General features: G+C 45.3%; 1 protein-coding gene across 13 annotated transcripts in view; it reads right to left on the bottom strand.

Moving 5' to 3' along the window:
* Positions 1-23179, bottom strand: part of TANC1 (tetratricopeptide repeat, ankyrin repeat and coiled-coil containing 1) — a 238137-nt gene that overhangs the window by 20758 nt on the left and 194200 nt on the right. For all 13 annotated transcript variants that reach the window (XM_040476354.1, XM_040476355.1, XM_040476356.1 and 10 more), the window contains 5 exons: positions 22077-22185; positions 20688-20810; positions 14081-14317; positions 12007-12192; positions 8692-8770 (listed from right to left, as the gene is read on the bottom strand). In XM_040476354.1, the coding sequence (XP_040332288.1) occupies positions 8692-8770; positions 12007-12192; positions 14081-14317; positions 20688-20810; positions 22077-22185 (734 nt within the window). The remainder of the gene's footprint in view (positions 1-8691; positions 8771-12006; positions 12193-14080; positions 14318-20687; positions 20811-22076; positions 22186-23179) is intronic.

Genomic DNA, 23179 nt, shown 5'->3' with positions numbered 1-23179 from the left:
CTCACATTTTTGATAGACCCTCTTACACACCACGTTATTTAAAGCATATGTAATGTGTGGTTCTTCCTTCTCTCCTTAAAGGGCTGAGCATGCCTGAAGGAGGACAGTTATGTGCAGGACTCCATGCAAGGGGTCAGGGTTAAAGAGGGCATTTCCACAGATATACTCTATGCAAGTTCACATTCAGCCCAGAAGGATGGAAGGAAGGAAGGATCCAAACACTTCAATAAGAATTTGAAAGAAACAATTATGATTTTTCTGAGGAAGTGCAGATGAACCACACATAGTTCTTCCAGGAGTGACTGAAATAACAAGCAACGGTGTTTGTAGGTAAAGGTACTCTAAGCTACTTATATGTAGAGGAGTACAAGTTTTTAATGCCGAAGGCATCTGTTGTCTTTTAAGGAACAGTAGGGAATTACTCACAAGAAGGATGGACTCTGTGCACAGCAAAAGCACCATGAACAGAGTTCCAGTAGGTAAGCGGCCAGGTTACCAGTTCATTTGCAGCGAGATGCACTCTGTGGGTTTTCAACTTGCCCCACTTCTTGCCCCCGCCCCACGCCAACCAGTCCTGCAGGGCAGGCACACACAAGTCAGCTGATCTCTGCTGTCTTGTCAGCAGAGAGGAATGGCTCTTCATAGCACACCTACGCCAGGGCAGTGAGGTGGGGATGGGCGGTGCAAACCCCATCTGGTCTGCCAGAACAGTAAAAAGACAGGGTGCAGACAAACCCAAACCCCTTAGTTCTTACCCCCAAATCCGTCTCTACTTGAGGGTGACCTTCACGCCCATCTCCGTCCTTGCAGAGCCTGGGTTAGCCCCTCCTCCCTACATTCCCCCACTTTGTTCTTCCCCTTACAGGGTCCTAGGTTACCCCATCCCTTCTGCACCCCTTCCCCTTCCCTTCCAGGTCCTGAGCTACCCCCTCTCCCATATCCTCCAGGATCCTGTATTACCATCCTCATCCTGAGTTATCCCCTCCCTCACATCCTCTAGGGTCCTGGATTACCCCTCTGTCATGTTTTGAGGTCAAAGACAATCAAGAACTACTTTTGTTTGGATTGGCAAAACCTGGATTTCTACTCATCTTAGATACTTTCTTAAACACCAGTAGAATAAGGGATGCCTTGACAAGGATTTTCCAACAACAGCACTGGTGAGATACAGAGAATCTCCAAAAATTGAATATCCTAGGTATACAATAATAAGTCACTTTGCTTTCCTCAGCAGGATACGTTTAGCAAATTCCTTAACATAAAAGTTCTCCACATGCCCCAAAAAGCAATGGACAAATGCTTTTTCTTCCAGTCTCTCATCTGAAAATCTGCTCTGAGATGCCCATACATCTCAGAATGTAGTCTGAATGCCAAAGTCAATACTTACTGGAGTAAGTATTAAATTTGCTTTAAATTGTTACCATGTGATAGCCCTCCTCTAAAAAGCAAAGTAAAATCTGACCAAAGGGTCATTTTTCAACCAACAATAAGTCATCCTGTTTCCTGGGGTGCATGCACCATATTCTGTGGCAGCCTTGAGTGTGACAGGCTCAGCCGTCCATGGCCTGGGTCCACCAGCAATTCAGAGCTGAAGGACACCCCACCTCCGGGAGGGTGGGCAGAACCACAGAGTGGGAAATTAAAGCAGTTCCATGGAGACAAGAGGGCAACATCAAAGATGCAATACGACTCATTACCCCGGCTGCACGGTCCAGTAAGGAAATTAGTGTGAGCACCACCCTCCCCCAAGATGGGCCTGGAAACGCTGCACCCCAGCTGACAGGGCCAGGCCTCAGATTCAAGGTCCAGAGGCAGCGAGGTCCTACCCAGAATTCTGTCCAGAATTAAGAAAATAGTGAACTTTGATTAATACACATGCAGAACTAAGCTGCCCCCACCTGCTAGGAAAAGGGAGGGCCATGGAGCTGAATAATCTACTCAATTTACAGTGAAGTAGATTCTGCTCTTCTTAGAGAGGAAACTAAGGGGTTTTAAATAACTTTGACATTAAAAAACCATAGTATTTACAATGACTAAACTCCTTTAGGAAGTACTAACTAGCCAACTAAAGTATTTTGCCAACTGCAATAGCATGAGCAACATAAAAGACACTTTAGAGGAGGTATTTCAGCCAGACTTCTCACTCCCCCTGACAGAGCATCACCCCCTTGCAGAAATTAGGGCAGGGGAGCCCTGGGAGCAGTCAGCCCATGGGCATGACAGCATCCTGTCTGGGCACGAAGCCCAGGGCCCCAGGCCTGCTGACAGACCAGCCAGCGAGCAATAAGAAGGACTTCCCAGGGAACAACAGTATGAGCACACAGCACATCCAGGGTGAGCAGTCAGGCTCGCAGTGCAGGGAGGGGGACATTAAGCATGGGCTGGCCCAGGCCACTCTGTGCTATCAGCCATGCCCACACCACGTCTGGCTGTTGACAGCTATGTCCCCAAAGGTGCAACCCAGCACCCAACTACACCCTCAGCACACCTGCGGCACCAGTGACTCAGACAAGAGTTTCTAAGCCAGCCTGGAATCCAGCAGGACACGGTCTGTGCTATGACAGACACAAGGAAACCAGAAGATTAGCGCCTTATGAGCCACCAGGCTCCTTACCCCTCCCCACCCCAACAACAAAATTTCTCCCAAATTATTCTGCAAGGTTAATGTTACTTGCCCGAAAACTGTATGTTTTTTAGAAATTTTTTTTAACTTTTTTTTTTTTTGAGAAAGAGACAGAGAGAAAGAGAGACAGACAGAGTGTGAGTGGGGGAGGGGCAGAGAGAATCCAAAGTAGGCTCCAGGCTCTGGCTGTTGGCACAGAGCCTGATGCGGGGCTTGAACCCACAAACCATAGCATCATGACCTGAGCCAAAGTTAGATGCTTAATGGACTGAGCCGCTCAGGCACCCCTGGTTTTGTTTTCTTTAAACCCACTTGTTCACTCAGCCAACACCCATGTGGCCAGTATCTAGTGGCTACCAGGTTTCGGGGCACAGAGTACATTTCCAACATCACAGGAGGTTCGGTTAGACAATACTAGATTAAATAGTTGCTGTTCACACAGGTAAGCACAAGAGACAGGAAAATTTCTGCTCTCCTAAAGCCTACCATTTGGGAAAACCCACTTCTGACCAAATCAACATCAATAATCAAATTCATAAATGGTCAACTGTAAAGTGACCCAAAACAGTCACGGGTGGGGAAGCCCCTGCTTACAAGACAGGCACATCTGCACGTAAAATGGCAAATGCTAACATAGAAGAGCCTCTATCTCCCTATAAAGTATAAGAAATTCCAACCAGAAACACAGACAGTAGGCTCACAGACTTGAGAGTTGCCTGCAGCTTGGAAACACAGTTCCTCTGACAATTTGCAACAGCATGAGGTCACCAGTTAGGCATCTCTGATCATTTCAGTTTGGGCTAATCCACAACAAACATGGATATGGAAACAGTAACTTAGGCCAGGACTTCATGGGAGCGATTACTTGTCATGGCTGAGGAATGCCTGAAACAGAGATAACACAAGCATCTGATGGGTTCTTGTCATCTTCCAGGCCTCCCTGGAAGCAGGGCCCTGAGATGGCCTGGCCACGCCTGGGAATGTCATGGAGCAAAGGGGCTCTGCAGCCTGGAGGGCAGAGCTGTGGGTGGCCGCACGCGTCAGCAGCCCCCTCCTCAGTGGCTTGGTGCTTTCTGACAAGTCCCACCACTTCTTCCACCAGAGGGGAAGTGCTAAGAAGCTACCAGACTACACAGCAGGTTTTCCAAGGGCTGGACCCTATAAATAGCAACCAGACAGGAAAAGCAAATGGCCCCAGATGCTGGTGAAAGGGGGACCTACATAAGTTAAGCTCTCTATTCTCTAAAACCAGTAGAGATATCCTTTTTAAGTTTTCTAAAAACTGCGGTTTACTACAATAAACCTCCAAATTAAATATTGTTATTATTTTAGATGAGCATCTTTAAAATCTGTTATACTTTCTTGTCTCTTAAAACTCAAGATAGAGGAGCGCCTGGGTGGCGCAGTCGGTTGAGTGTCCGACTTCAACCAGGTCACGATCTCGCGGTCCGTGAGTTCGAGCCCCGCGTCGGGCTCTGGGCTGATGGCTCAGAGCCTGGAGCCTGTTTCCGATTCTATGTCTCCCTCTCTCTCTGCCCCTCCCCCGTTCATGCTCTGTCTCTCTCTGTCCCAAAAATAAATAAACGTTGAAAAAAAAATTAAAAAATAAAAAAAACTCAAGATAGAAACCATGGGCACCTGGGTGTCTTGTCGCGTTAAGTGTCAGACTTTGGCTCAGGTCATGACCTCACGGTTTGTGGGTTCAAGCCCCACCTCGGGCTCTCTGCTGTTAGTGTGGAGACAGCTTTGGATCCTCTGTCTCCCTCTTTCTGCCCCCCCCCACTCTCTCGCTCTCAAAAATAAAGATTAAAAATAATAATAATGCTAAGATAGGAACCATCCTCTTCTGTGATGACATTTGAGGACTGTAGGTCATCAGCAGGGAAATGCTCAGGGTACAGAAGGCATAGGACTGTCCCTACTCCCACCAACCCCACAGGGACTGGCCTGAGTGACCAGGGGTCTCTATGGGTCTGTTGTTCCCTGTGTTCCCTCCTCTCTGGCTGTCAGCTGTCATCACCTGTCACCGATGACATGCAACTTCTAATCAGCAAAAGGCATAAAAATGACATTTTTGCAATATAAAGGAGATACACAGGGAGCACAAGGGTCTCTCCTGGCAGAAAAGTGGGGAAGGATTTTGTGCACAGATTTAGCCCTCCCACTTCTAGAACTGGCTGTGAGAGGACGACAGGTAGCTGCCATCTGCAAACAGGGGGGTGTCAGTGCACAGAAATAGAATGGGAAGGGGAGCCAAAAACAGACCAACGAGACCCTCCCTGGTTACCCCATCAGCTGGTATTTTAAAGCCAAGCTGTTCATAACTAAATGTATACTCAACAGACCTGTATAAGCTTCTACAAGGGTTCAAAGAGAAATACTGAACCACTTTATTCATACAATGCTTCCAGTTTTTCTGTCATCTTCCCACACCCCTGACAGGCTCACTCACAGGATCCTGCCCCCGGGCTGTGGCTGGAGACAGACAAGCTTCACGCTTGGTGCTTTAGACACAGAGCACCACTAACCACACCCAGGAATGAGGACCAAACAAAACCAGGAAGCAAAATAACTGCTTTTACTTCCAAGGGTCCCAGCAAAGAGAAACAGTGCACATAGTGGGGCAGTCCACACAGTCTGGGGACCTGCCTGGTTGCTGCTTGGTAAGAACAAGGAACAGGAGCGGACCCACACACGCATGCTATCGTTACCAGGGCCTTCTGTTCCAGAAGGCATTCGGGCTCAGGTACTGTAGACACTTCGTGGCCAATCCCAAACACAGACCACCCAATCTGGACACGTGCAGATGTGCCCTCATCTAAAATATCCTCTGCGAGATTCCAAAGTATTCTTTTGACAAGCACAGACCTGGAATTGGGAGGACCTGGGGTACGAGACATTAATGGTCATTTTTGAAGGAACACAGGAGAAAGATCCCAAGGAGAAAAATGGAGCAAAGGCAAGACTGGTTTTATTGACACACAGTCTACACACAGTCACAGGGTCCCCCTGAGCCTGAGAAACAGTGCTTAGCTTTTTCTTTGGTTTAAATTTAGTTTTATATTTTTTATTTTTTTATATATGAAATTTATTGTCAAATTGGTTTCCATACAACACCCAGTGCTCATCCCAAAAGGTGCCCTCCTCAATACCCATCACCCACCCTCTCCTCCCTCCCACCCCCCATCAACCCTCAGTTTGCTCTCAGTTCTCAACAGTCTCTTATGCTTTGGCTCTCTCCCACTCTAACCTCTTTTTTTTTTTTTTTTTTTTCTTCCCCTCCCCCATGGGTTCCTGTTCAGTTTCTCAGGATCCACATAAGAGTGAAACCATATGTAAATTTAGTTTTAAAAAGTCTCTCAAACTTTTGGCTGATGAAATTTCCCCTAATGCCCGAGGAAGAGTGTGAGCTGCTTCTCAGGCTGCAGAGTGATCTGAGCGCTGGGCACCAGCCTTTGGAAGACACTGGCTGAAACATTACTCATCTTCTCATCAAGGCTGATGGGAGAGCTGTAGTTTCTCTTAGGGGTCTCCCCTCAGAGTCCCACGGGGGAGAGCAGAGCAGGAAGAATACTGAAATTCAGGACTGGTCATCAGAGACAAAACAATGCTCACACAGCACCCTCAAAGGCAGCCCTTCTCAGGGAAAAAAAAAAAAAAGTCAACGTTAAAGATCACAGATTCCGTTTCTCCTAAGTGAGTGCCACGGTTACTATTAGCACTCAACCCCATCGCCATCATGGGTACTCCTCACGTGTCCCATCCCCAAGTCAGGCCCTTTAGACAACGTTCTACAGAGGTTCTCTTCTTGCCCTGAAGCCATGTCACCTCAAACGCTTGTTTGAGAAAACAAGAAAAAAGAGTCCCAGTCTCATCCCAGAACGAATGAACCAGAATTTCTAGATGCAAGTGAATCATGTCAGGCTGGGGGGGGTGTCTTATCACTGGGTACATTCATTTGGGCAAGACTGACTTATCTCATTTAGTCTTTGCCCCAATCCTAGAAAGCGGGTACTATTTACCTCATTTGACGAGGCGGCAAAGTAACTCATCCAAAGTTATTTAACCAGGCAATTGAAGGGCAGGGATTCAGACGTTCTGGCTCAGCACAAAGCAGGGTCATGCACTGACCTGGTCTGCTACCCACAACACAATATGGAAGTGGATGGACACTTTTCTTTTGCCAAATTACAAAGCAACCTGTGCTATTTAAATGGGTGGAGGAAAGACTCTGTGGAATCAAGAGTATTTAATTTTAAACTATTATATATATATATATATATATTATATATATATAAATATATATATATAAATAAATTTATTAATATTTAAATCTATACACGTTGAGCCCAAGCATAATTGAACCCCATTTGGGGTCCTGCCCTCTCCTTGGAACATGGCGCAGGCCACCCCCTCCCGACGTACCACAAACTAGCTTTATAAACCACGCACACGGCAGCAGCCTCAGAGAGAGGGCACCAGGAGGCTCTGAAGTGCAGGCCTGTACTTCCTGCTGGGGAACTCTGAGGTGTTTCCAAGTATGAGTTACCTGATAAACTCGACACACTACCATTTGGCTTGTTAGGAACAATTGAGAAGCATCTGGAAATAATTCTATGCAGGCAGAAACAGAAGTCATATGCAGCCATCCTTGTGTTATTGTACTCATTTTATTGTACTTCTCATATACTGTGTTTTTTACAAATTGAAAGTCTGTGGCAACCCTGAGGTGAGAAAGGTTTGTTTTCATAGCAGTTGCTTAGCTTGTGTCTCTGTGTCATGTTTTGGTAATTCTTGCAATATTTCAACTTTTTCATGATTATATTTGTTATGGTGACTTGGGATCAATGATTATGACTCCCTAAAACCTTAGAGGACAGGTTTTTTTTTTTTTGCAAAAAGTATTTAAAAGAATTTTTTTAATGTTGATTTTTGAGAGAAAGAAACAGAGTATGAGTGAGGGAAGGGCAGAGAGAGAGGGAAACACAGAATCTGAAGCAGGCTCCAGGCTCCGAGCTGTCAGCACACAGCCTGACACGGGGCTCGAACCCACAAACCAGGAGATCATGACCTAAGCTGAAGTTGGATGCTAAACCGATGGAGCCAGCCAGGAACCCCTCAAAAAATATTTTTAAATTAAGGTCTGTACATTTTTTTTTACGACATAATGCTACTACACACTTAGTAGACTACAGTCTAGTGTGAATATAACATTTTATGGACTGGGAAACCAAAAAACTCATTTGACATGCTTTATTGTGATATTTGCTTTATTGTGGTGGTCTGGAGCCAAACCTGCAATGTCTCCGAGGTATGCCTGTACACTAGGCGTACACACACACACACACACACACACACACACACACACACACACACACGACAGCCCAGAAATGCATTTAGCACTCTTGGTTACATCTATTAAACAACAACTCATAACTTAAAGTCTTATATTTTGAATACCAATTCGGTCAAATGGAAAATTTCAAAGCAGCGTTAGCTGTGTTAATCTGACAAATAACCAACTCAGATCTTCATTATGATGCACTCACCTGGGGCTCCCCTCCCACACTTCAGTTAAATACATATATCCACGCCAGCGAAAAGGGACCTGGCAGCTTGTATTCAGGAGTTGAGAGAGGCCCCACAAGGCTGGAGTCCTGCTCTCATTCTATAAGGCAGGCTGCAGCCTTCCTTGCTGAGCAACTTTGACTCATCTGAATGTGAGGCTCCTGTCCTGCTCATACTGCATTGTTCATAGTAAGACCACGTCAGGGAAGATACAGAAGATTCCACAAAGCGGAAACTACCACCTTATTTAGGTACTTCTAACAGAGATTCATCAGAAGTGCAAGAACTAATAGTCAAATTCAAAACTATTCTGATTTGCTTCAAAAAAAGTTTTACCATATTTGGGAAGTTTTAAAAGCTCTAAACTTCAAATGCCTTGTGATAAAATAAGAATAGGACTAACATGTATCTCAAGTAATTCTTAAGATAACTTAGGCCAAAATGGGGGCTAAAACATCAAGAAAGCTGGCCCAGACTACAAGCAGTGGAACCATAATTACCTGTTTCTCCCCACAGCGTGTCGGTGCCATTGACGTCTACCTCATGTTCCTTCTCCAGTCCCAGCAAGCACTGGACCACCTGTCAGAAGTGGCGAGGTGATTTAATGAGTTCTCACAGCCATATGTGCTTATTATATCCCATGTATCAAAAGAGAAAGTGTGTTGTTTTTTAACCATAATTATCTCATGCTACACAAGGAGACAAAATATAATGAAAACTGTTTTCAAGCATAATTCATATGCTATTCACATTTTCACTTTGAGAAGAATAAAAAACCTCAGTGAATTTCAGCAACATTGTTCAGGATTACTAGGTACTCAGAATTCTAATGAATTCCAACATGACCCAAATATGCCAGCCTAATCAACAAAGGACACGGGAGATCATACAAAGTGCAGTTTCTGCATAAATTGCAGGAAGATGGTGAATCCGTTTTTTCACAAAGATACAAAACAAAGCAATATATACCTTTTCAATAAAATAAAATAAATAGTATTGTCCAGAAGATTTTTCTACTGACAGCATCATTCTTCTTTTCCCTAGTTCTTTTCCCTTCTTCCCCATCAAAAGGAGCTTGAGATCACAAGTATGGAGGCAGGAGTGCTGGCTCATGGGGAAAGAACACTATGTGAGCCCCGAGCCAGCATCCACCCTGTGCAACAGCAGCAACAGGAGAGCATAATGAAGCCATTTCCCAGTCTCCCAATCCATACCCTATGGGTAAGCTGCATAATAGCCCCAAGTATGATCACATCGTCATCCCCAAAACCTGTGAATGTTACCTTATAGGACAAGAGGGAATCTGCAGGTGTGATTATGAATCTTGAAATGAGATGATTATCCTGAATCACCCATGTGTTCATCTCATACACCTGACATAATCACAACTGTCTTCAAATGAGGGACAAGAGGAATCAAGGTCAGAGGAAGAGATGGAATGACAGAAGCATAGGTTAAAGTGACGCACTTTGAGGGGCGTCTAGGTGGCTCACTCGGTTAAGTGTCTGACTTCAGCTCAGGTCATGATCTCACAGTTTGTGGGTTCGAGCCCCACGCCGGACTCTGTACTGACAGCCGAGCCTGGAGCCTGCTTCAGATTCTGTGTCTCCCTCTCTCTCTGCCCCTCCTCCACTCACACTCTGTGTGTCTCTCTCGAAAATAAATAAATGTTAAAAAAAAAATTTTAAGGTGACGCACTCTGAACATAGAGGAAGGGCCATGAGCTAAGGAATACAAGGCTTCTAGAAGCTCTAAAAAAACAAGGAAACATTCTCCTATAGAGCTTCCAGAAGGAACACTGGCTTTTGGACATGTTAATTTTAGCCTTCTGGCCTCCAGAACTGTAAGAAAATAGATGAATGTTGTTTGAGCCACTGTAGTTTGTGGTCACTTGTTATAACAGCATTAGCAAATGCATACACCCTTCAAGGCTTCTGGTGAATGAGCCCTGCCCTTTTCTAGGAGACAGTTACTGGCCCTGCTGAGGCTGCTTTGGCACAGCATTCCTCCCAGCCAGCTTTGAAACAGGTTGAGTGTAACAGGAGTTGAGAAAAAGGTCACATGTGAATGTGGCATTCACTGTCCTCCCTGTGATGATTTTTCACACTTTGCGTTCCCATGCAGATTTAGGGAGCACTTTAAAAAAGGAAAAACATCTCCATTTGCGTATTTGTGTATTTAACATGCTCTCTGTATATGAGTATTTAAAAAACACATTTATAGTTCTTTTTTAAAGAAACAATAAACCTATTACACAGTAACATTTAACATACTGTTATGAAATATGTATTTTTTAAGTGAAATTACTATTTTTTCCAAAACTAAAACATATAGGGAGGTTGGCTGGCATTGTTTCCTATTTTTATAAATCTCTTTTATGCCTGTCTTAAGAGAAGACAGCTGCATTCTCTTATGTTTCTGTAATTAACTTGTTGCAGTATATTGTATTGGCTTAAATATTGTATATGTGTACTTTTAATGTTTTAAATGCCAAATTTAAGCCAGCTTTCAGTATGTATGTGTACATGCACGTGTGTGTGTGTGTATACGTCCGTGTCTGCCCTTGTGTTTTAAATGCCAAAAAGTCAGCCAGCTGGCTCTGTACCCAAATTCACTATAAATCATTGTGGGTTCCAATCTTACCAAATACTGGCAACTCTAATTGCTTGAAGATAATACAGAGTAAGAAACAGGTGGAAGAGAACGGGTAAAAATGTTATTAAATCCTCAGACACATGGGTCAGGAGATTACAATTAAATCCTCAAACTAAGGGGACGCCTGGGTGGCTCAGTCGGTTAGGCTTCTGTCTCTTGATGTCAGCTCCGATCAGAAGATCCGGGTTCATGAGACAGAACGTGGTGTGGGGCTCTGTGCTATCAGCACTGCTTGGGATTCTTTCTCTCCCTCTCTCTGTGCCCCTCCCTCTTTCGCTCTCTCTCAAAATAAATAAACTTTAAAAAAAAGAAACTTAAAAAAAAATCCTCAAACTGAGAAATACTGACATCTACCAAAAATATGTGCTCTATTTAGCTACTGCAAGAAGCTTTCCTTCAGCACAGGAACTGTGAATGACAAGCATTCTTACATGCTACCAGAACTTTGAAGTCCTATTTTTAAAAATCCTTCAAATACTCAAGAACAATTTTAGCATTAGTATTCCACATGATTATTTTTAAAAGATCACAAGGACAAAAGAATGAATCAAAGAGAAAAAAGTGCAAGACAGCTGAGCTGGAGGGGAAACGTGGAACAGAGGAGAAACTGGGATACTGCCAAGAGAGAGCCCGCCCTCCCCCCGCCCCCAACTGCAGAAGTCCACATGCGCACCAAGACCCTGGACACCGAATTCTCTCACGCAAAGGGTGGGATGTCAACAGAAGACCTAGACACGTGGTCAAACCAACTTCATTTCTTGAAATCCTCCTTTTCTTTCATTCCTAAAGTGCATCATGGGCTAGCAACTAAGATAACTAAAAAAAGCACCTGAGGGGCACCTGGGTGGCTCAGCAGGTTAAACGTGGGACTTCGGCTCAGGTCATGATCTCGTGGTTCATGAGTTCGAGACCCGTGTCGGGGTCTGTGCTGACAGCTCAGAGCTTGGAGCCTGCTTCAGATTCTGTGGCTCTGACTCTCTCTGCCCCTCCCCCGCTCGTGCGTGCGCGAGCGTGTGTGTGTGTGTGCGCGTGCGCTCGCTCTCTCTCTCTCTCTCAAAAATAAATAAACATAAAAAAAATTTTTTTAAAGACAAAGCACCCAACCCATATTGGGCTGTGGCTTCCAATTTCCCAAGAGTGTCCTCTCAGCGCCAACTCACCGAGCTGTGGCCCATGCTGGCGGCTGCTGTCAGCGCCTGCTGCAGGGCTTGGCTCTTCCTCAGTGCACCTGGCTGGGGAGGGCCTGCCGACCACTCACAGGTCAGCAGGTACCGGAGAATGTCACCATGGCCCCTCAGTGCGCTGTGCACCAGTGCGCACTGGCCTTTCTTATCCAAGTGGTCCACCTGGAGGGCAAGAGAAGGTTATGGTTTAGTATCACATCCCAAATGAAGTGCGCAAACCCAGTATCACTGCAGATGCTTGGTGGGGGTGGGGGTGGGGTGTTCACATTCCAATGCAACTTTCTCTAGGGCACCAAATATCCATCTGAATTACTTCCTTGTAGTGAATCGGCCCTAAGGCCAAGGGAACCCTTTGTAGATCCAGCAAACACAAGGCACCCTCAATTCCTGTCTCTTTAGCAAAGGACTTAAAGCTCCAAGTTCTCCGGGAAACATGTGTGGGGACACAGACCAAAGCCTCAGCCAAAGCTCTGTGCTTCCCAACGCTGCTGGTGAGTAGAACACTCTAAATCTGCTGTGACAAGCTAGGATTTGGGGAGAATAAAGCAGTTCTTTAGTCATTGAAATAGGGGAGCCAGCAAAAGGCAGGGATCTGGAAAATCTAGCTATAACCAAGAAAGGGCAGGAAGGGACTCTGAAGGCCTTCTAACTGGGGAAGGAGGCCATGCACAGTCAGGTGACCTAGGACATGTCAGCATGTAAAGTGGGGCCTCAAAGCCAGGAAGGCCAGCTGGCCACAAAGTTAGTGTCTAAGGGCTGCTTACCTCTAAAGGTCCAAGCAGCAACAATGAGTCATTCCCTGTCTAACCCCAGGAATACTGGACTGGAAGAGGAACTCGGGGCCCACCCTCACCTCACTTGCAAATTCTGGTGATGCTCTGCACCCTCACCCAGAAGCTTTGCAGGAGACACCTGCATGACACCCAGCCTCCTCCTACAGAGCTTTTAGCGGTGGTGGGAGGGGGCCTGCTAGCCTCCACAGAAAGCTAAGCCACCATTTAGATGTAGAAATGAAGGCATGGAGATGTGCACTAATGTACCCGCCAGGAAGGCTTAATTGCAACATTCCCCTTCTTCCATGAGCTGAAGTCCCTTTACCCCAAATATTGTATTTTTGAGGGAAAAATTAAAAGGCTCTCATAGTTTCTATAAACCTAATTAATGTCTTCCTGTTGAAACTTAAATATCCTAATTAACTATAAAGACAAATACCAGCGATTTATTTCTATTTTTATTCAAAAGCACATCCCCTCTCTCCCAAAGAAATGCTTATAGCAAACCTAAAGAGAGTTTACTGTGAGCTTGGCACTGTTCTCATTTAATCTCTCAACATTAATGGTCCTAGAGTAACTTGTTTAATAATATAGTTACATTTATTTAATGCTCAGACAACAGACCTGTGGTAGATACTGTTGCCATAATTATTTTACAGATGAGAAGCCTGAGGCACACAGACTGGACAGTGTGCCCAGCATCCTAGCTGGCAGGTGGAGAAATGAGGATTGTGGGCTGTCCAGCTCCTGCAGCCATATGCTCAAGTACATGGCTTCTAAGACCCATGGAACTCATTTTATTGTTAAAAAAAAAAAAAAAAAAAGACATGAAATGAAATAGGATAGGCAGAAAAGAGGCAAAAAACCCTCCTAAAATCTTTTAAACCAATCTAGTGCTCTGTTAAAATCTGTGATTGATGGAGTTCTAGGTCACCATTTCCAGGCTTTTGAAAGGATGACCTCTACTCACGCTGCTGTTGGCCTAGGGTCTCCTTGGTGTCCTGCCTCCCCATGGGTAGTATTAAGGAGAGTTAAGAGCTTATGAGCAAAACACATGACGCCTCCTCTCCAAGGCCGCACACCTGACCACCAACATCAGGCACCATCACGCCCTGACCGAAGCAGGCAGCTCACTCTTTCTGTTTAGGTGGCGATTTCTATTAGTTGCAATTCGACAAAGCAGAGACAAAAGGGAGGCTGGCCCAGCTGATGACAATTCTAACAAGGCTATGAAGACATCCTCCCCCTCTCCCCACTGGGGAATGCTACCAGCTTACCCTCGCCCCCTTCTTGGCCAGCAGACAGACCAGCTTCATATGGCCAGCAGCTGCAGCATAGCAGAGGGCGGTCATGCCATTCTCTGACATTCCCTCCAGGCAGGCGCCAAATTCCAGGAGCAGAGTGACCACTTCCTCATGGCCAAGGTGAGACTGGACGCACAGGATTGGGGCATTATTTAACACTTCTGTTCTGTAGTTCACGTTGGCCCCTCCCAAAATCAGGAGACGGCTGACCTGTTGAATAATATCCCCCAACAAGATGAATTCTCACATAAACGTCAGTCACAACAGCATTTGTGGAGATGGGCAGTATCCTCATTCTAATCCAGGAGTTCCAAAACTAGAGTGTGCAACAGTACTATCTGCGAATGCACTGAAAATGCACATTCTTCATAGTGGAAAACTAAAAGGGCAGCTGCTTGGAAAACAGTGTGGAGGTTCTTTAAGATCTAGCAATCCCATTTCTGGGAATATATCCAATGGAAATGAAATCAGGATCTCGAAGAGACACCTGCACCCCCATGTTCACTGCAGCACTATTCACAATACCCAAAAGATGGAAACAAACTAAAATGTCTCTCAACCCATGAATAGAGAAGCAGAAGCGGTATGCACATATACAATGGAGTATTATCCAGCCTTTAAAAGGGAGGAAATCCTGTCACATGCTGCAACATGGATGAGCCTTGAGGACATTAAGCTAAATTAAAAAAGCCAGTCACAAAAGGACAAATGTATGATACCCCTTACATGAGGTACATAGAGAAGTGAAATTCAGAGAGACAAGTGGAATCGTGGTACCAGAGGATGAGGGGAGGTGAAAAGTTTTCTTTAACGAGGGTAGTGTTTTAGTTTTATGAGAGGAAAAAGTTCTGGAGAGCTATTGCACAATAATGTGAATATATTTAATGCTACTGAATTCCGCACTTAAAAACAGGTAAGATGGGGGCGCCTGGGTGGCGCAGTCGGTTAAGCGTCCGACTTCAGCCAGGTCACGATCTCACGGTCCGTGAGTTCGAGCCCCGCGTCAGGCTCTGGGCTGATGGCTCAGAGCCTGGAGCCTGTTTCCGATTCTGTGTCTCCCTCTCTCTCTGCCCCTCCCCCGTTCATGCTCTGTCTCTCTCTGTCCCAAAAATAAATAAACGTTGAAAAAAAAAATTAAAAAAAAAAAATAGTTAAGATGATAGGTGGCTGGTTGGCTTAGTCAGTTAAGCATCCGACTTTGGCTCAGGTCACGATCTCATGGTCCGTGAGTTCGAGCCCCCGCGCATTGGGCTCTGTGCTGACAGCTTAGAGCCTGGAGCCTGCTTCAGATTCTGTGTCTCTGTCTCTTTGCCCCTCCCCTACTCGCACTCTCTCTCAAAAATAAATAAATAAATGTTAAGAAATTTTTTAAAATAGTTAAGATGGTCAATTTTATGTTTTTTTTTTTAAACCAAAATTAAAAATTTTAAACACCCTGAAAAAAAACCTTAAAATGCACATTCTCCGGCTCCACTTTCAGATTTCTGATTCAGCGGGTCTGGAGTGAGGCCTGAGACTGCTTTTTAATAGTTCCCTGATGATACGGATACTGTTGGTCAGCGGACCACACTTTGAAAAATCACTGTTCAAATAAAAATAGAAAATTCATTTTTTATGGCAATGAAATAATCACGGGATTAAATAATTAACAGTGAGCTAACAAAGACAAAAGTAAATGCAAATACTCTTTTTTTTACAGGACACGTTCCTACAAGAAAAAGTAGAACACGTTAAAATGTTCCTGTGCCTCTGGGATTGTCAGCAGCACAAGACTCCCAGAAAACAATCTGTTTTTTCTACTGATTACCACATCCACCAACCACTAAACTTGCTGTGTGATTTTCAGAAAATTACTCAGTCTCTCTGTGCTTCAGGTACCTCCTAAGAAAACCCAGCGGAATGCCATCCCATGCTACCCAATAGGTACTCTTGGTTAACAACGTTGGAAGGTGCGCTTTTAGTACTTCCTTGCCGACCACCTTACAAGACTTTACCTGGAAGGTATGTGCTTAGAGGCAGAACTTTCCTAAAGATGTCTGTCGTTAATTAATACTTCGTCTGCTTCTTGGAAAAAAACATTTCCTTTGTCGGTGTAATGCTCCTGGTATTTTTACCACTTAACCCCCAATCGGTTTGTGGCTCTTCCCCCAGCCCACAGTTCTTAACCCTGCTGCACACTGAAACCACCTGGGAGCTTGAAAGTTTCCAGTGCTGGAGCCCCACCCTTGGAGATTCTGACTTGGCCATGGTACCAAGAGCTCCCAAGTGACTGCCGTTGGCAGCCAGGGCTGTAAACACATCAGGTGATAAATGCAGCTACAAAGCATGGGCTTGCTCGGAGCCAGGGACCCTCCAGCTGTGTGATTTGGGGCATGCTCCAACTGCCCTCGGCCTCAGTTCCCTCATCTGAAAAATGGAGATAACAGTTTCACTTCACTGAGCTGTTGTGAAGATTAAAAATGAACATGCCACACACATACATACAACACTTAGCACAGCCCTCAGCATCTCGTAAGTGCTAAATAAATATTGCCATGGTCACAGTCATCTTTTGTAAAATCTTCAGATGGGACAAGACCCCAGGCCCCTGACAAGCACAGTAGGGAGCTCTGCCCCGGTGTCTGGCAACCCAGGTCTCCCTACCACCTTCCCCTCCCCTGCTATCACTAGCACAGAGCAGCAGGGAGATCTCCCACTTATTTGAGGGGAGACATAGGCAGCTCCTGTTAACAGCCACCAAACGGCACATCCAGAAGTTCTCAGGTACCTACAGCAAAGTCCCAGCTCCCTGAAAGTAGGTAAAACCTAGTAAGAACAACTCCCTTGACCGTTGTGAAAAAGAAAACCACAAGCCCAAAATGGTGTTACTTGGGCCAGGCCCGGTCACCAAACTGGGGCTTTTAATACCTAACCTGACTGCAGTTGCAACCTCTTCCAAAAATAAGTCTTTGTCAATAGGGAATTTTCTGGTCAGCACCAAAGAGGTAATTTGTCACAGGGCCCTTCTCTACCCACCAAAAGAGAATGTGCATAGTAAGACCCTCTGTCCTTTCCCCTCAGGGAGGGTGATCTTGTCTGGAATAATCCTTTCCTTACTTCTGCTTATAACTTTCTTGCCCCACCCTCCTTCCTATAAAGAGCTTCCATTTTTGGGGTGCCTTGGTGGCTCAGTCAGTTAAGCATCCCACTCTTGATTTCGGCTCAGGTCATGATCTCACGGTTCCGGAGTTCGAGCCAGCCCTGTGTGGGGCTCTGCGCTGGCAATGTGGAGCATGTCTGGGATTCTCTCTCTCTCTCTGCCCCTCCCCATCCCCTCAAAATAATAAGCTTAAAAAAAACAAACAAAAAAAAAACCCTTCCATTTTGTACAACTCCTGAGGGTGCCCCTCTACTTGCTAGGGGGGATGGTGCCCAATTCATGAATCCCTTAATAAAGCCAATTAGATCTTCAAACTTACTCTGCTGAATTTTGTTTTTTAATACCATGCAGAAGATGCCAAGTGTTTTTCCAAAAGTGTTAACATCTCAATGAGGTTTCTGATCACTCTAGGAGACAGGCTCTTTTGTGACCTCCATTTGGCAGGTGAGAAAACAGAAGCTCAGAGGGATAAAGCACAGATTAGCTCTGGGCACAAAGCTAATTACTGTCACAGCCCAGCGGCTGCAGCAGCTCTAGCTAACATTGCTCTGCCTTCAAGGAAGGGGTTAATGGTTCATCCCGTACATTTATTCCTAACCACATGGAAATTTCCTGATTATCACCACCGCATAAGCTCTCTCTGGATAACATTTGGAAATGGCAAAGTTATCTATAAACTTCTGGGTTTAATGAATGCAAGAAAATTTTAAAAAGGGGGTCCAGGGAGCCAGGCAAAGCAATGTAATCACGAGAACAGAAGCGACACTGGAGTCTCAGTTTTCCAAGCATAATGGAGGTTCATAGCAACACAACCGTTTCAAATGTGTATCGCCTATCATGTAGAATATGACCGGATCCTTTCCACCAAGGGAAGTCAGGCCAAAGTCCACGCCTAGTTCCTGTCTTCTCCCCTCCCTGCCTTTGGCTGAGAGAAAAATTCTCCTGAGTCCACAGCCTTGGGAAGGACGCCCACGGCCGGCATGCACTCCGATGGTACAGTGTGAACAAAACAACCCGCTGGGTGGGAGCCTAGAGGCACTGGCAGCAAAGACCCTAGTGGGCCGGCATGACCCTGGCCTGGTGAGGGGAGACGACAGTGTTACAAATCACTGGCGCGCCAGTAAAATTAAAATTCATCTACCAAAGTCATCATTCTGGAGCAAGTCACTTTAATTTACCAAAGTGGCAAACTGCAATTGCTCAAAATGACATTCATTCCTGTATGACAACATTTAATACTCTCTAAAAAAAGTTCCCTAATTGCATGCATAATTTTAAATTACTGTAATTTGTTCAAGATTCTGTGAAAACCTTTTTTTTTTCTTGAAAGATAAAAGAAACAGAAGGATAATGGAACGCCTTAAAATTCTATAACCAAGTTATAGAATTTTGAGCACAGTGTAGAAGCAGATGACACTGAGGTTCTATAAAACAAAGTAAAGACAAATAACTCTTAGAATTGAAAGTATGTTAAAAGTAAAGTCTATGATCTCAGGAGGGTCAAGCTCATTACATTCTTATGCTGTACCTTTTAATTTACTGTCTTAAAAACACTTGTATTTAAAAACGCTGTATTTGACAGGGTATAACGCTTTCCATTTACTTTCCTCCACTTTAAAAGAGGAACTTCTGGGCCCATAATGCACTAGTGAAAACAGATATTGCTGCATTTTTATTTCTTTCTTCCTCATCATTATAGAATTTTATTAATTGTGGAGAATTCAAAAGATACACTTTTAGCTGAGAGGAAAGATGAAACCGTGTTATTGTAGTAACCTCAACTCTCATTTCTATAAAATCTAAGTAAAACAAAAACTCTTAATATGACTTCCACTATGATCATCCCTGTGATCAGTAGGAGAAGTTCTCCTTAACTACTAAAACCAGCTTCTCTGTAAAACATGCATGTGGGTTCAGCCTGGACACAGCACTCACACCGAAAAGTCTGGAAACTGGGGAGTGGGACAAAGCACAGGGTTCTTAGGAGTGGCTCTCCACTGCTGCTTTGCTGCGAGGTGCCCCGTCAAGAAGGGAGTCAGGCTGAAATCCATTAAGCCTAGGACCCTAACAGTGGGCTGAGTCTGCCCGCAGAAGGCTGTGCTTTTATCCTTGCAAAAACCCCGTCTGCATCCATGGGGGAGCAGTGGCCTTTCTCCAACCAGCACCGAGGTCCTGCATGGAGCACCAGGGCTCTAGGGGACCTGCTCCAGAGTCGGGGGACTCCCATATCCTTTATGACATAGGGGCTCCTCTGTGTGCTCATTCTACCCTCTCTACCAGGAAGCCAGAGGAGAGAGAAAGGAAGCAGAACTATGTCTACCAAGGAAGCGCTCTGCAAGGTCCACACTCCCAGACACACAGCTGAATGGCAGGTGCTGAGGATGGGGTGTGCACACAGTGGGGGAGAAAAGGTGCAGGAGTCCCCCAAGGGCACTCTTTCCAGGTGGGTCTGATGAACTGAAGTGAGGAATAGGGAAGAGAGATGCCCAGAAACCTCCAGGGCTTCGAAAGTCCTTCCCTGTATGACCACTTGCTTATACTCACCCTTGATGCTGCTGAGCAGGCAACAGGTATGATTGTGTTCATGGAGGTGTTGGAAGGGGAGGACCTGGCTCCTTGGGAAACTGCCTCAGAGGTTCTGTATGCAGCAGGGCACGTCAGGGCCTGCGGCTGAAAGGCCTGGAGTCCAGCTGACATATCGAGTGGAAGACACTTGTGATCTTTTTACTACATTGCATTGGACAGGATGGTTGTATGCTGCTGGAACATAAACCAGTAATTCCCACAATCTTTGTGGGAATTAACCCTCCTGTGTTGCCTTAAAAGACACTTGGGCCTTCATGTGTTTTAGATTCTCAGACTTGCTTAAAGGAGGAAGGAAAATTGACTCTAAAAAGCACAGCAGTGCACTGTGACATGACAGCCACTGATCAGGAGGGAAGAAGCTCCCAGCCCAGTAGCAGGTCGACCCCCCTACACTTTCCACAGTCATAAATGCACACACACACGCAACCTTTAGGTAACACATTTTCTCTGTGCAACCATCGCTTTGTTGTCACTCATCAATGCTTAATTTCCTATGAACCATAAAGAGATAGTCCAGATTAAAGACCCAGGACAGTTTAAAAATCAATTTTCCCTAGAAATCTCCCTTTGACCTTTGGTTTCCTTTATGAATTGCTTCCTTATCACATCCTCTCTTAGACAGTCCCCACGTGCTCACATGGCAGCCCACGTTTCCCTGCCCAGGAAAAAGCTAAACTTCTACAAGAAAACCAGTAATAGGGCATTCAAGCCTGTGCGATTTATATCGGGGGGAAAAGCATCATTAGAGGCTCCACCAGCTCCTGTGGCTGCCACATGGTACAGGGGACAGCAGGGCTGCTGGAGGAAAGGTGGTGGGGGCTGGGGCCCCAGCTTTCCAGACACAGGGTCGCTCACCTTCACATTGGGGGTGTAGAGATTCCTGAGAGAGGCCAGGGCGGCAGAGAGGCCCTCGGTGCTGTACCCGATCCACAGGGCTTGGAGGTGGCTTGAGGAGATTCCTGTCTTCTTACTGAGGCCCTGGAAGCAATCAGAGACAAGTGGGCCTCATCCTCTCCTTTCCCAGCTGCGTCAGGCTGAAAGGGGTAGGCCTGGGAGGGTGCAGACCTGCACTAACTCAGGGAAATGCCGAGGCACAGAGAATGCTGGACATGTAAGCCGTCCTTCCCATCCTAAAATCAAGAATCAAGGAACTAGCCCACCCTTGCTACATACACGATGCCTGAGGAAAGACATGGCAATGAAGACCAAGTTTCTTCTTATACAAGTTCTCCAGGGGCGCCTGGGTGGTTCAGTCAGTTAAGCAGCCGACTTCGGCTCAGGTCATGATCTCACGGTCCGTGAGTTCGAGCCCCACGTCGGGCTCTGTGCTGACAGCTCAGAGCCTGGAGCCTGTTTCGGATTCTGTGTCTCCCTCTCTCTGACCCTCCCCTGTTCATGCTCTGTCTCTCCCTGTCTCAAAAATAAATAAAACGTTAAAAAAAAATTAAAAAAAAAAAAGAAGTTCTCCAGTCAAAGGAAGAATAAAATTTGGAATATCACCATCCTGTAACCCTTAATGTAGAGTCCAGGCAAACATCAGTAGCTAATAATACCCCACTAAGAGAAGCTAACATGAATTCCTTACCTCCTGATGGAAGAAAAACCCTACAGACATATAAAGAGTTTAAACTCTAAGTATAACTCTAAAGTAATTGTGACACCCTGCAAAAACAAAACAAAAACAAGCAACAACCAAACCCAAACCTGATTAAGCCTCTACATACAACTAGCAAATGACATGGGGCGCCTGGGTGGCTCAGGTGGTTAAGCATCAACTCTTGATTTCAGCTCAGGTCATGATCTCGAGGTTCACAGAGCCTGCTTGGGATTCTCTCTCTCCCTCTCTCTCTGCCCCTCCCCAACCTGCACTCACTCTCACTCTCTCTCTCTCTCTCTCAAAAGAAAGAAACTTCAAAACAAACAACTAGCAAATGACAGGAAATCCAGAGGAAAGAGAACCATGTTAAACTAGACCATGAAAAATAAGACCGCGATCAGAAAATCCAGGCTGTATGAAACTACACAGGTCACGTAGCTCATGTTCTTCAGCAACTAAATAACCGAGAAACAAAAGGGAACAAAAGAAATGGAAACTTTAGGTGAAGAGGAACTTTTTAAAATAGATGTTAAGGGGGAAAAAATGGGGCTCATGGAAGGCTCTGAGAGGGTTGATAAAGCTGTTGAAAATCTCCAAAACCAAACACTCAAAATGACAACAAAATTCTTCAAGGTGGCGCGTCTCACCTTGAAAATGTGTGCCTTCAGGATGTGATGGCCAAGCTCCATGGTTTGCTGGCGATTCAGCTTGCCCTCTTGTCGAGAGAACATGAATGCCAGGAGAGCGTGCCCATTCCTGGAACAAGAAACACAAAGCTTAGGAACAAAAGACTCCATTCCATGAACTGTAGGCTCTCAGGTGTGAACATCTCCACACGACTCTGGACTATTCTCCTGGTGCTTCAGCATCGCCAAACAAAATGGGTCAAAAGTTGCCTCTTTACAAAAACGGCCAATGCTATTTATTCTTCAAGTCATTTTAGGGCTTTCTCTGGATTCCCCTATCTCTGTGGAGTGACCCAGAAAGAAGCTCTAGGACAAGGCAGGTCTTTACCTTTGGAACCATCCACTCTCTGTCCCTCATCCATCATTCTTCACCTTGTTTATTTATTTAGGTCTGTCACAAAAATGTCAATTCCATGGGATTAAGGGTCTTGCCTATGGCACATCAATAGGCATAATACCTAGCAAATGCCTAGCCCTTAGCAACCACTCAAATATGTATTTCTTGTATGGATGGATGAACAGAGGGACAGGTGGAGCAGAACCATCACTGGACCTGGCATTCAGGTCTCCCCCCCTCAGTGTAATCACCACTGGGAGTAGACCTGGCCAAAGGATAAGACCTGACAAAGAGAACAAAACAAAAACCAAGCCATGCAAAGCAACAGCACATACTCAGAAATACCTAGAATTCTAGGCTTGGATGGAACACAGTTCGTTACTGGGTGGAGAAAACTAAGATGTACAAGCAGACTTGCTGTGTCTGGGCACATGGTGGACATTCAGCTGACACCACCAATTAACCCCTCACTAACCCTTTCATGAAGAAGCCATCCTACCCATCACCCTCTCCACATCTGCAAGACTCATTCCGTCTCCTGTGGGATCCATGCCTCTGTCTGAGCCAATTTGTTTGGGAAAGATGTTAGGGGCTGCTTATTCCAACAGCAATGACTTCTGTATAACATGAATTATTTTCATTTCTATCAATCTGACAACTCTGAGGTGCTGGATTTTTTGTTTTGTTTTGTTTTGTTTTGTTTTGTTTTGTTTTGTTTTGTTTTGTT

This window comes from Herpailurus yagouaroundi, unplaced genomic scaffold (assembly GCF_014898765.1).
Source record: "Herpailurus yagouaroundi ecotype Mexico unplaced genomic scaffold, PumYag 140, whole genome shotgun sequence".
Lineage (NCBI taxonomy): Eukaryota > Metazoa > Chordata > Mammalia > Carnivora > Felidae > Herpailurus > Herpailurus yagouaroundi.
Note: the sequence above shows the minus strand (reverse complement) of the source record. Positions and strands in the feature narration are given on the sequence as shown.